Source organism: Salvia miltiorrhiza, chromosome 1 (genome assembly GCF_028751815.1).
Source record: "Salvia miltiorrhiza cultivar Shanhuang (shh) chromosome 1, IMPLAD_Smil_shh, whole genome shotgun sequence".
Classification (NCBI taxonomy): domain Eukaryota; kingdom Viridiplantae; phylum Streptophyta; class Magnoliopsida; order Lamiales; family Lamiaceae; genus Salvia; species Salvia miltiorrhiza.
The window spans coordinates 64,060,301-64,072,414 of record NC_080387.1 but is presented as its reverse complement, the minus strand read 5'-3'; the positions used below and the strand labels follow the sequence as shown (position 1 = coordinate 64,072,414).

Here is a 12,114-nt window from a genome sequence, read left to right as displayed (position 1 = left end):
AATGTTTGGAAGTTCCAACTGACCTGGTCAAAGAGACCATAGCCTATCTACGGGAGAAAGGGGAAGTGGAAGGCCTTTAAGACCTCGAGCATCGTTTAGGTATTCATCAAACAACAGTTGAAGGCATTGAACAACAATTCAATGCCTTAATGTTGCTTGAATAGTGCATATGCAGTGGATTTTTATTTTTTGTAAATGCCTATATGCATAGTTGAAAGGCAAGAAGTTATTATGATTCAATTCGTTTTTGTTGCTTGAATAGTGCATATGCAGTGATTTTTTGTTTTTTGTAAATGCCTATATGCATAGTTGAAAGGCAAGAAGTTATTGTGCTTCAGTTCGTTTTTGTAAATTGAAAACTTGTAATGCAGTTTGAGTGTGAATGAAATTAGTTCTTGAGTAGCCACCAACACTACTCTACCTTGTAGAGTAGTGGGCATCAGTCCCATGAACAAATTGAAGCAGCAAAATACAGATTCATACTACACCAACAACACCACTCACACTCCAAACATCACCAGATTCATACTACACCAACAGCACCACCCACACTCCAAACATCACCACCAAATCAGTAACAACACACATTACATGCTCAAGACAACAACTAAACCAACAACACACAATTCATACTCTTACATCTCAAATAAATCATAGATGCATTTTTTTTTTAATATGAGCATGTTCTTATCATTTCAGCAATGAAATCACCCATTAAACCCTAGGTTTCTTGCATGCAGCCACAAGATTACAGTTTCAAATCAGCACACATTCACCAAAAATATGGAAGATCTCACCCAAAACAAAGCAGGAAGCAGTGTGGCGAGTAGTCTACGGTGACCTTCGGATGCTGTGAGCCACCATTCGTCGGATTCCCTTCCCAATTCCTCCGTTTTGGCTCCTGATTCCTCCGATTTGACCCCTGATTTCGCTGCCGGATCTAGGGGTTTCCTCGCTCAGAAAAACCGATGCCCATGATTCGTAACAGAGAAGATCAATATATTGACCTAAATAAGGGGACTGAGTAAATGAGAGAGGTAAGGAGGGGGTTTCATACTTTCTGAGCCTTGCGGGACAAGGGCGGCGATAGATCGGAGGTCGGAGCGGAGGGGATGGACTCTCGTCGCACCTAAGCTCTCCTTCATGTTCAACCTCAGATGCACCGAACCACGACTCCTGGGAGGCCGCCGTCAACGCCTCTGACATGGAGAATGGGAAGTACACAGGCGGCGGATCGTCGATGAAGCCGAGCGAATCTTCGGTATCGGGGATGAACTCGTCGCTCAGATACTCTTTCCAAGGGAAGAAACGCTTCATCACTGCGATTAAGGGCGGCAATAGAGGCGGTAGAGGGCGACGCAATTTGGGGTTTCAGCCGCAGGAGGGCTGCGCATATGAAAGAGAAAGAGAGCATAGAGCGGCAGAGTGAATTGAGGAGGGGTTGGGTAGATTTAGGGTTTCTAATTATCTTTATATAGTGAACTTAATTAAGTTGTTAATAGTTCCCTAATTATGACTCAAAAAGGAAACGAACCAAGTAGCTTGGGACGACTCAAAAAAAAATACGAGTCATGAATAATGGGACGGAGGGAATAATTATTTTATGTTAGTATTATTTTAAATAGGGAGCTATAACGAGTAAAAGGGGGCTATGAATAGAATTCCCCAAATTAAAATCTAAAAACGGCATGCCTGATAGTGCAAATGGGCCGAGGAAGTGGGCTGAAAATGGCGCCAAATAACTGCAGAAAAGGCGCGAAACCCTTAGATTGAAATTAAATATCTACACTCTCTAAAACTTCCAACACATTTGAAACACAGAAACATCGGCGGAGGCGCAAAGCTTAGAGCGAGAAAATGATGTTCGAGAGCAGCCAATTCGACTCGACCCCCAGCTTCGTCTCTTCGCAAACCGCCGATCCATCTCCCTCCGCTGCCAAGGTAAGCCTAGCTCGCAGAGAAGCACAACCAACATCTCTCTCTCTTTTTGTTTTTTTGTCTTTTTAAAAATTTAATCGTACTTCATAATCTTTGATTTTTCACTAGATTCGAGATGCCCAGCCGATGCATCCGGTTACAGTGAAGCAAATAGTGGGAGCGAGTTCGTCGGACGACGACAAGTCGAATTTCCTCATCGACGGCATTAGCGTCTACAACGTGCGTTTTTTATTATTTTAGAATTAGTCTTTTGCGTATTTTCTGTTTCCGTGTTGATAGCACCTTTTCTTTTTCTTTCTTTGGGGGCTAAATATCATTTTTTTATTCTTCTTCTTTGGTGGTTTGTGACATTTTACAAGCTGCAATGAACAAGTCATTTACCCACTGAAATCGTCGTTTTGTGTTATAGAATTGATGCCTAGAGTTATTACCCAATTGTCATTTGTCCTGCGCACTGATTGTAAATATAAATATCAGACTACAAATTCCATCACGTTGGTGACGGTCTATTTCTGAGAGTCTGTTATTTTGCAGGTGAAATTGGTTGGAATGGTATTCGACAAAACAACAAGAGTTACTGATGTATCGTTCGTGATTGATGATGGTACAGGGCGTATTGGCTGCACAAGATGGTTGAGTTTTCTTATTTGTTTTAATATTAAGTGCTAACTTTTGTTAATGTTGCATCATAGTTTGTTGATTTTCGTTTGTTTTTTGGGTAGGGTTAATGATGCACAGGACACCCAGGAACTGGAGGAATTAACGTAAATTTTATTTTGGAAAAGCTAATAATTTTGCTGTCATTGGTTTTTCTTTAGGTTTGACTAAAAAACTTTTATGTTCTGTATCAGAGATGGGATTTATGTACGAGTTCATGGCTATTTAAAGAGTTTTAAAGGCAAAAGGCAAATAGTGGTTTATGCCATCAGGTGATTGATTGGCTACTTCCAGTGCCTGAAGAAGTTAATTCTTCATCAATTTGATTGTTTGTGGAAAATACATTTCTACTTTAGGTGTTATATGTAGTTGCACATAGAGAGCTGCTCTAGTACATATATGATCTATCTCAATGTGTTGAATCAAGCAATTACATTATTTTTATCTGTTAGAAAGATCAGGATGAACGATAATATACAGTACAAAGATTTATTAATTGTTTGTACTCTTTCAGAATTACAAAATTACAGTTGTATACTCTTTCAAAAAATCGGAGTTGCTACTGTTAACCTTTTTATTATCTGCAGCCTTCATTCTTAATTTCTCTGTTATGTACAGGCCTGTGAAAGATTACAATGAGATTGCAAACCATTTCATTGAATGTGCTCATGCCCACAGTAGCAACACTAGATTACAGGTATATAGCACTTGTACATTACTACATATGCTTCTCATGCATGCATGAAGTGATACTGTTTCCTATATGTAGAAATGATAAATTTAATTTTACCAATTTTTGTGACATACCACAGAAGAATGGTTCTGCTACTTTAGCTTCCTCAGCTGCCACTACTCCTAGCAATGGACAGCAAGCTGTCTCATCTAGTCAAGTTGGTTCCTCACAACCTCATTCGTTTTTCTATTTGTTGTAGATTATCTCCCATGCAGCAAAATCATTTCATCTACTACCTGTTCCTTTTACCGTTTAGGTCTCTCAAGAATACAACTTGGATGGAATGGGGATCATCGATAAGATGGTTTTGGACTATCTCCATCTGCCCACATCCATGTAAGTTGTAACTCATTTAATTTGCTGCTCATTGTCTGCAAAGCTTAGTCTGTTTCAGCTTCAAATTTATTGTGTCTAAATGCACATGTTTTACGTGTAGTAGGTTCATTGTCATGGTTCATGACTAAATCAATTGATAGTTATACTTGCTCCCCCAAAAAACTAGAGTATTAACCCTAACGAATCTTGGGTATTGCATAGGTCAACAATACTACCATATAATACACTCCTCAACTTAAATCAGACATCATGACATTGATGCTAAAATCTGCAGTGAATTTTTGATATTGTTGCTATAGTGTTGTTACTGCTATAGGACAAAGCTTTGTAGTATGGAAATAACAAAATCTGCATTTGTAACTTGCAAATGTGTTCATACTCTCATCCTGAAAGTATTGCAACAGTGCTTATTTTCTAATCTTGGAAGTATTCATCTGTGTTTATTCATAATCTTGGAAGTATGCTATGACACACTGATGGTAACTGTTTGTGTATACTGACATCAATTATCGATGTTGTGTGGTTGTGGTCCTATTAGCTAATTTGTTGCTACTTTTTTAATTTTTTGACTAAGATTGATATTTCAAACCTCTGTTGTCTTTCAGTAAACAGGAACAGGGCATCAGTCAGAATGAAATTGCACAAAAACTAAAAATCTCCCAAGAAAAGATCGCGTATGCACCTCTCTCTCTCTCTATATATATATGATAGATTCTTCCTCACTCGCGTGTTTTGTCCTGAACAGAGAAGCAATGCGATCTCTTGAAGCACAAGGGGAGGTGTATTCAACCATTGACGAATTCCACTACAAGAGTGTGAAAGCTTGAAGTATAAGCAGTAGTCTATGGCAGCGCGTTTGCTTGTAATATATCTAGATGCTAATTACCGTTTTATTTTAACGATATCATTTGAATTCGAATTTGGCTGTGCTGCTTGGTTTAGTTAATGTGTTGCGTTTGCGTGGAGTAGAAAACAGTTGGGAAAGTGAATTACTAATTAGGGCCTCAACTCTTTGTGTTGGTGACAATTGTCGATGGCTTAGTTATTAAGTGTTTGCATGCATTGCCATTTTGCAGATTTCCTACTAAAGCTACGCAGAGGAAATGGCCACGTGCATTTTGCGTTAACTACGGACTTCTCCTTTTTCCTTTCTTTGATTCTCTATTTTAAACTCGTCTCATTTTTTAGGGTTTTATTTTCTTGAGTTTCACTGTCAGTAAGATTGAAATGTAGAATTATTTAGGGATTAGTCATATCTTATGAATTTTAGTTTATTCCTTGTAATAAAAATAAGTTCAGATAAAAATTGGTCAGTTCAATCTTAAATGCTCTTAAAATAATTCAATTTCGAGCAATCTGGAAATTGTTTGGAATAAATAAAAAAACATATAGTGTAAATTCATACTAAAAAGTGGAGATAATGATGGAGTAATGAAAATAATTATTTAGGTGCCAACGTGTGGAATGATTTGGTTCACTCAACTAGCTTTGACCGGAGACAAAAAGGTCACCCTTAAATTATGACTTTCGCCATCATTTTATTTGTTAGATATTATATCCAACGCAGTCGATTTACAAGTATAATAGAGACAGTTAACATTTATGAATTGCACTAAAATAAAATTGGATATAAGTTTGTGCTACATAAAATATGCTCAAAATTAATGGATGCCGTTACGTCCAATACTAATATAAAAATATTTATGGAGAATATAGGAAAATCATTAGTTTGGTCAATGATGTACTCTTATTTTTCAGTTTACTTTAAAGCCGATTTTGAGGTGTATATTAAATTTGACAGTAAAAAATAGATACAAACAACGCGGCGCCGAATTGCCTTTCAATCCGTGCTTTTTCATCTCACGTTTGGCTGTTTGGTGTCATCTTTTTGATACCGAAACTTCTTCCTTCTATCGTCATCAATATTTAAAAGAACAACAAAAAAGTTTTAGATACAACTTTGAATTAAAAATAAGATTATTAACATTTTAATACATTAATTTTAGAGATAATTTGATTTTGTACGTAAACTTTGGTGAAGAAAAAAAATATACGAACTTTAATATTATAGCAAATTTATCAAAAAAACAATTTTTGTTCAAATTAAAGCTGATGTGGTAAGTCAGAATATTAATATATACTTATTAAACGTTTTAAAATTAACATCGTATATGACATCTTTAAATGAAGTTATTATTTAAAAAGTCTTAAGAATACACATCGACATTCTGATTTATCGCGTCAACCTTAATTTGGGCAAAAATTAAATGATAAAATTGCTATACATTAAAATTTATGAACTTTTTGACTCCTTTTAGAGTTTGTGTAAAATTAGACTACCCTATAATTAATGTATTTATAAGCCAATAGTAGTCGCACTTTGCACCATTATAAACATAGATGATATAAATCTACTCTATAATCTGTCTATAAAAATTTAAAATACATATAGACACTTCAGCTAACTAATTTTCGATCACAAATTAATTTATTGTGGTTTCTCCCACATTCAAACAATTAAATTTTTGGTTACGCTGCATATTAATTTAAACAAATATTATTGGCCACGTTGCATTTTTCCTCGTATTTCCACTATTAAAAAGAAAATAAACGATGATTAAGGGATTCCTTTTTGAAAATTTCCTCTTCTCGTTAATAAAAAAAAAAAGATCCACATACACACCTATATATATATATGATCAAGGAATTCGAATCACTTAATTTAACAAGTGGGCGCGTTCAATAAAAGTATAGTCAAATCTAGGAGACAAAAAAGAAAGAAAAGCAAGTGGAATGGCACATATATAGAAAACACAATTATATTATATATATAGAAGTTCATACTTTGTCAGTATATATTCAGATGTAAAATGAAGCAATATTACTTAAAGGAAACCGCAATAAAAATTGCATTCTTTTTCAAAAACACGATGAACTATTATTATTATTATTATTATTATTATTATTATTATTATTATTATTATTATTATTATTATTATTATTATTATTATTATTATTATTATTATTATTAACACAACAAACTTGTTTCACACTTTCAATTTTTTTTTAATATATTTTTGCATATTTTTGTAGTTAATTTCAATTTTGTATGCTTTAATTTAATTTTATAATTATTAAGTAGGATTCATTTCATTTAATTAAGATATATAATTAATTTTAATTTTAATTCATTACTAGGATTGATAAACTCAAAGTTAGTACATAAGTTTTTCAAATTACAATTTTTATAAATAAAATTAAGATAATGCATATATTATAATAAATTTTATTTTTATAAAAGTTATTATTAAAATAATAGATATAATAATGGGACACTGTATTTCATTCGTTGATTGGCAGGTTCGAAGAAATCATAAAACAAGTTTATACCTTTTCTTCCCAAAAGTTCCCCTGTTATTTGATATGCATTTCTCAAATACTCAAATTTATAAGACTACATAAACGAATGACCAAACACTATAACTCTAGTAAAGAAGGATAGATATTCGAAGAATATTATTGTAGTGTATAATACATTAAATTTTAGTAGTTGAATTGAGTAGGAAATTAATTAATTATGCATGATAATATGATTTGAGGTTGATGAAAGTGCAGAAAAAGTTGAGGTAGGGCAAATTGGCGGGAGAAGATCCGAAAGAAAGGTGATGGAATGACACGTGTACGCCGCAGCTTGTCCCCTTCATCTCATCCTTGCATCCCCACAAACAGACAAACCTTTTTCTCTCCAAGTCCCTCATAAATTCCTGCTTCTGTTTTCCGCCCTCTTGAAATGGAATATTTAGTTTTTCACCCCTCATATATAAATATTAACGCGAAAATGGGTTGGTTTTGGTGACTAGACAGGCAGCCGAAGACCGCCACAGTCATCCCATAATAGGCAACCACTTGCCTTCTTCTGCACTAGCCTGCTTTTACCATTACTTGGCATCTCCTCCTCCTCCTATTTTATTATTTCAAAATTCATTTACTAATTCATACATGCATGATTTTCTTTTGTCTTAGACTATATAGTTGGAGTTAAAAATCACAATAAGCATTGTTATCAATCTAATCGTAACATTTAAATCCTATATTAAGGCGGTAAACAAGAACACCAGTTTACACAAAAATAGCAAATATTAAGAGAGCCTCGTTAGTCGTGCACATTTCTTTTCACCGCCTGGATTTATATCTGTGTTCCACTCTCCTCTTCATGTTTTCATTTTCACACATGTAATTTACCCTCTCTCTCTCTAGAAAACAGTGAGTCCAGCGCTGTTTCCCAAAGAAAACCCTCTCATCATCGTCATCTCTCTGCGTCTAAATTTTCACGCTCACCGACGATAATGGATATGGATTCTTCCCATCCCAACTGGCTCGTCTTCTCGCTTTCCAACCACTCCCTTTTCCAACCCTCTTTCACCTCCAACCCTAGTAATCCCATCTCTCTCTCTCTCCTCTTTTTCCTCACCTCCCAAATCTTTTCAATAAAATAACAGATTCATATAATTATTACTGTTTGTCAGCACATGCACCACTATATCAATGGGATTATTTGTTTCATTTCTTCTTTTTTCGTGTTTTAAGGTAGTAGCAGCAGTGCAGTGGATCATCATCAAGATAATGGAAGCGGCGCCGTTCTCGGAGGCGGCCCTAAGCTGGAGGATTTCCTGGGTAGCTCCGGCGGCGCTGCGGTGGCTCAGTTTGACGGCATGCCGGAGATGGAGATATATGATGACTCCGAGCTCAAGACAATTGCTGCTAGCTTCTTGCGAGGGTTTTCCACCGAACAAACCAATACTAACCTCCAGAAACAAACTGCGGCTGCGCCGCCGCCTAAGAAGGCGGTCGAAACTTTCGGCCAGCGCACCTCAATCTTTAGAGGAGTCACTAGGTAATTACTTTGCATATATGCATAATAAAAACTGTAATTTTTAATAATATTTTGTGTAAATGGAATTTAGACATAGATGGACTGGAAGGTATGAAGCTCACTTGTGGGATAATAGTTGCAGAAGAGAAGGGCAAAGTCGGAAAGGAAGGCAAGGTTTGTATCTCTGTGTAAATCGATACAGTATAAATTTAAGATGGATCATCTTTTCTGGTTGATTTTTCTGCAACATATATTCGACTGATAATGTTCCTCTTTATGGAATGTGGACGTGGCGAATGATTGTTCCAAATGGACGATTTCAAATTCATCATTTTGCAAATATTCCAGTTTATTTGGGTAAGTACTGAAATCACATCTGTGTGTCACTTTTTATCCACTTTCGTGTCTTGAAATATTTTGTTTTCTTTAGCTTCACATACGTATATGTGATCTTGCTTTCAAGATCCTCCTTGGATTCTCTCTCATTAATTGGTTTGTCACAGTTTGCTAAAATGGTGTTTATTTGTGAATCATTTTTATGTAAAGGTGGATATGATAAAGAAGAGAAAGCAGCTCGCGCTTATGATCTCGCCGCCCTCAAGTACTGGGGTCCGACCACCACAACTAATTTTCCGGTGACCATTATTTTACTTCACTCGCAATTTTATGTATATTGTTAATTTTTAATATTTTCTTTTTATTCTATTAGGTGTCTGACTATGAGAGGGAAATGGAGGAAATGAAGCACATGACGAGGCAGGAATTCGTTGCCTCACTTAGGAGGTGATGCTTGCAAAAATAACGCTACAATTGGTTTAGTTTTGGTTGAATTTTAGAGTTTTAAATGTTTCTTTCATTGCAGAAGAAGTAGTGGGTTTTCTAGAGGGGCCTCCATTTACAGAGGAGTAACAAGGTGTCCGTTTCTCTTATAACAAAATATTTATTTTTGTGTGTTTTCTTTTCTCATCGTTTTTCCGTCACCGGAAAATAATGTTTTCAGGCATCACCAGCACGGTCGGTGGCAAGCAAGGATAGGAAGAGTGGCCGGAAATAAAGATCTCTATCTTGGCACCTTCAGTGAGTTCATTGTATTCTTTTTCCATTTTCTATGTTTGGTATTACATTATTTAATTACAAAAATACGAGAATGACAAACAACAAATATGCACGTCACTGTTTTAATGCTTACTATGTTTCTATTGGTCCGCCGCGGCGGTGGCTGTCCTCAAATTATAAATATCTAGAAGCCTGCCAAACACAAAAAAAATATAAATAAAACCAATAAATATGATTCGTATTTGGTCCAAAAAACGGTGACGGGAATAAGATAAAGATACTAAAATTAAAAATAGAAGCTACGTCGCGAGTCGTATTTGGTCCAAAAAGCGGTGGCGGGAATAAGATAAAAACGAGCAATATATTGTCTTGTCGTCTATTTATTTTCATTTTATTGTAAAAATTAATAATTAAATTAAATACAGGCACTCAAGAAGAAGCAGCAGAGGCTTATGACATCGCTGCGATCAAATTCCGCGGCCTAAACGCCGTTACCAACTTCGACATGAGCCGTTATGACGTGAGGAGCATCGCCAGCAGCAATCTTCCCATCGGCGGCGCTAACAACAAGCCCAAAACGACGTCGGAATCGATACCGGAAAACAAAAGCGCCGAAGTGCTGCCGTCGGAAGACAAGAACACTGCCGCCTCGCTCCCATTTCCGGCGCAGAACACCGCCGCAACGATAAGTTTCGCCCTTCCCATCAAGCAAGATCACTCGTCGAATTTGTGGGCCGCATTGGGCTACCAAAATTCGGCCGATATAAAAAACCCTAATCATGGGGCCGCCGTTTTTCAAGGCAATGGCACGACACCGTTTGGCGTGGAGTTTCAGCTCAACGATAATGAGGGTTTCTACAACTACCAGCAGCAAGGCGGCGGCGGTGCGCGTGGCGTGGCGGTGCAGAATGGTACAAGTCATGAAGCGGTGGGTATGAGCAACTGGATTGAACCGGCGGCGGCGAAGAGCAATCTGTCGTCGTACCAAACACCGATATTTGGGGTGGAGTGAAAAGCGGTGGGTAAAAGAATGGAAACAAGGGGAGGTGGGGTGGTCAAAAAAGGAGAGTTTGGGACTTTTGCTTTTTTGCATGGGATTGACAATCATTTCACACCAACTATCACCCAAATTTTATTCTACTCTCTCTTTCTCTTTTGAGTTCTTGGTGGGCATGCATTGTTTGTCCAAATTGTGGAATTATTACTTCTTAGGAGGGTAATTAATCATCTGCTAATTGATGAGTTAATAAAAAGAGATGGAGTTGCAATGTAGATAATAATGGGGTTTTTAATTAAATATGCAGATTATTCTCTCTTTTTTTGAAGGGTTAAATGGGTAAGATTTTAATTGCAGCAGAGATGTTGTCGGATTTAACTAACCTGCATGTGCACTTACATTTTAATTGGATAAATTGTGAATATGTAAATTGGAAACTTTTGTTTTTGAGGGTCATATATAAATTGAAACTTAATTATCAGAGTATTACTAATTGCAGCAGGTGTTTTGAAGGATTAAAAGTGTTTTGGCGAATGAGCATTACTAATTTAGTGTAAATGTGAATTGTGGAAAGGAGAGATGCATTAGCTAAAAGAAACAAGTAAATAGGTAGAAATTTTTCATGGAATAAGAATGAATGTCAAATCAATTTTTACAACTGCTCTCTCTCTCTCTTCTGCTTTCGGACGCTCTCAATGTGTGTGTATTGTCGGTTGTGTTTCCACAGTTTTGACCAACAAATTAACTGGACTTTTGACTTATTTTTTATGTCACAATTCGCACAGTGAGAGCTGCTCCGACAGTGACTTAGGCTGCAGGATCATCTCCACAAACTTCTTTCCGCCACATGTTATTTATATTTAAGATAAAGTTTCAATTTTACAAACATTTGCAGTTTCACGCCTTAATTTTAATTCATTACCTGTGTCAAAATTGTGTGATTTCAAACAATAGTATTCACGGGAATTAATTTCTACCGATGTAGCAGATATTCCGATCGATCCTTAGTTCATACTATATTTTTTTCCCTGCTAACTTCGTCAATATTTCTTTTTTAATCGTCTCAACTAAGTTGATCTATTCAATTTATTATTAAATAACTTAAATTTCGTGTCGAAAAAGAAATTGATAAATTTAGATGAGACGAATGAGGTAATTTTCATGAATACTCTGGAATTGGCGAATTATTTTATTAAATTTAGGTTGTTTTGCAAATGTTTTACTATTTATATTACTACAAGTTTTCTCGCAATACCGCTAGAAAGCTTCAAATCCTGGGTTCCACACTGTTCCAGCAATAAAAGTATTATCTCAATTATTAAATCGCGACCAAAAACTTATAATAGTACTTGTTTGGGACAGATATGATTGTCTGTATTATTTAAAAGTACTTAAAACTATTTTGTCACAACTTGATTCCATTTCCCGTTAAGGGGCTGTTTGACTAGTGGATCATGTTATGGCATCATTAAAAGTAGAAGGCCCAACTTAAAAATAACACTTGTTGGGCCGTGTGTATCTATA

General features: G+C 36.0%; 2 protein-coding genes across 3 annotated transcripts; both read left to right on the top strand.

Annotated features, from left to right (window-relative positions):
* The first annotated feature begins 1,782 nt into the window (after nucleotides 1-1,782).
* On the top strand, nucleotides 1,783-4,672 carry LOC131004596 (replication protein A 32 kDa subunit A). Its single transcript, XM_057931305.1, has 10 exons — nucleotides 1,783-1,941; nucleotides 2,047-2,157; nucleotides 2,473-2,570; nucleotides 2,661-2,702; nucleotides 2,790-2,867; nucleotides 3,214-3,292; nucleotides 3,408-3,485; nucleotides 3,585-3,664; nucleotides 4,270-4,338; nucleotides 4,410-4,672. Exons 1-10 carry the CDS (start codon nucleotides 1,858-1,860, stop codon nucleotides 4,489-4,491), a joined length of 801 nt encoding a protein of 266 aa, XP_057787288.1. The 5' UTR covers nucleotides 1,783-1,857; the 3' UTR covers nucleotides 4,492-4,672.
* A 3,098-nt stretch (nucleotides 4,673-7,770) lies between these two features.
* Nucleotides 7,771-10,865, top strand: LOC131004436 (AP2-like ethylene-responsive transcription factor AIL5). 2 transcript variants are annotated; one of them, XM_057931139.1, is made up of 9 exons: nucleotides 7,771-8,098; nucleotides 8,252-8,558; nucleotides 8,629-8,711; nucleotides 8,886-8,894; nucleotides 9,084-9,172; nucleotides 9,247-9,320; nucleotides 9,400-9,450; nucleotides 9,538-9,614; nucleotides 10,019-10,865. In XM_057931139.1, the coding sequence occupies exons 1-9, from the start codon at nucleotides 8,011-8,013 to the stop codon at nucleotides 10,603-10,605; spliced, it is 1,365 nt and encodes a 454-aa protein (XP_057787122.1). In that variant the 5' UTR covers nucleotides 7,771-8,010; the 3' UTR covers nucleotides 10,606-10,865. The 2 variants fall into 2 exon arrangements, with proteins under 2 accessions (XP_057787122.1, XP_057787113.1); XM_057931130.1 differs by lacking the exon at nucleotides 8,886-8,894 and having other exon boundaries at nucleotides 8,629-8,723.
* Nucleotides 10,866-12,114: the final 1,249 nt, after the last annotated feature.

What these genes read in the sequence shown, in the direction of transcription:
- LOC131004436 (XM_057931130.1), top strand. Translation starts at nt 8,011, where the DNA reads ATGGATATGGATTCTTCCCATCCCAACTGGCTCGTCTTCTCGCTTTCC. An exon ending in CTCTTTCACCTCCAACCCTA is followed by an intron (nt 8,099 to 8,251) that starts GTAATCCCATCT and finishes TCGTGTTTTAAG; the next exon opens with GTAGTAGCAGCAGTGCAGTG. An exon ending in ATCTTTAGAGGAGTCACTAG is followed by an intron (nt 8,559 to 8,628) that starts GTAATTACTTTG and finishes AATGGAATTTAG; the next exon opens with ACATAGATGGACTGGAAGGT.
- LOC131004596 (XM_057931305.1), top strand. Translation starts at nt 1,858, where the DNA reads ATGATGTTCGAGAGCAGCCAATTCGACTCGACCCCCAGCTTCGTCTCT. An exon ending in ACGGCATTAGCGTCTACAAC is followed by an intron (nt 2,158 to 2,472) that starts GTGCGTTTTTTA and finishes GTTATTTTGCAG; the next exon opens with GTGAAATTGGTTGGAATGGT. An exon ending in CGTATTGGCTGCACAAGATG is followed by an intron (nt 2,571 to 2,660) that starts GTTGAGTTTTCT and finishes TTTTTTGGGTAG; the next exon opens with GGTTAATGATGCACAGGACA.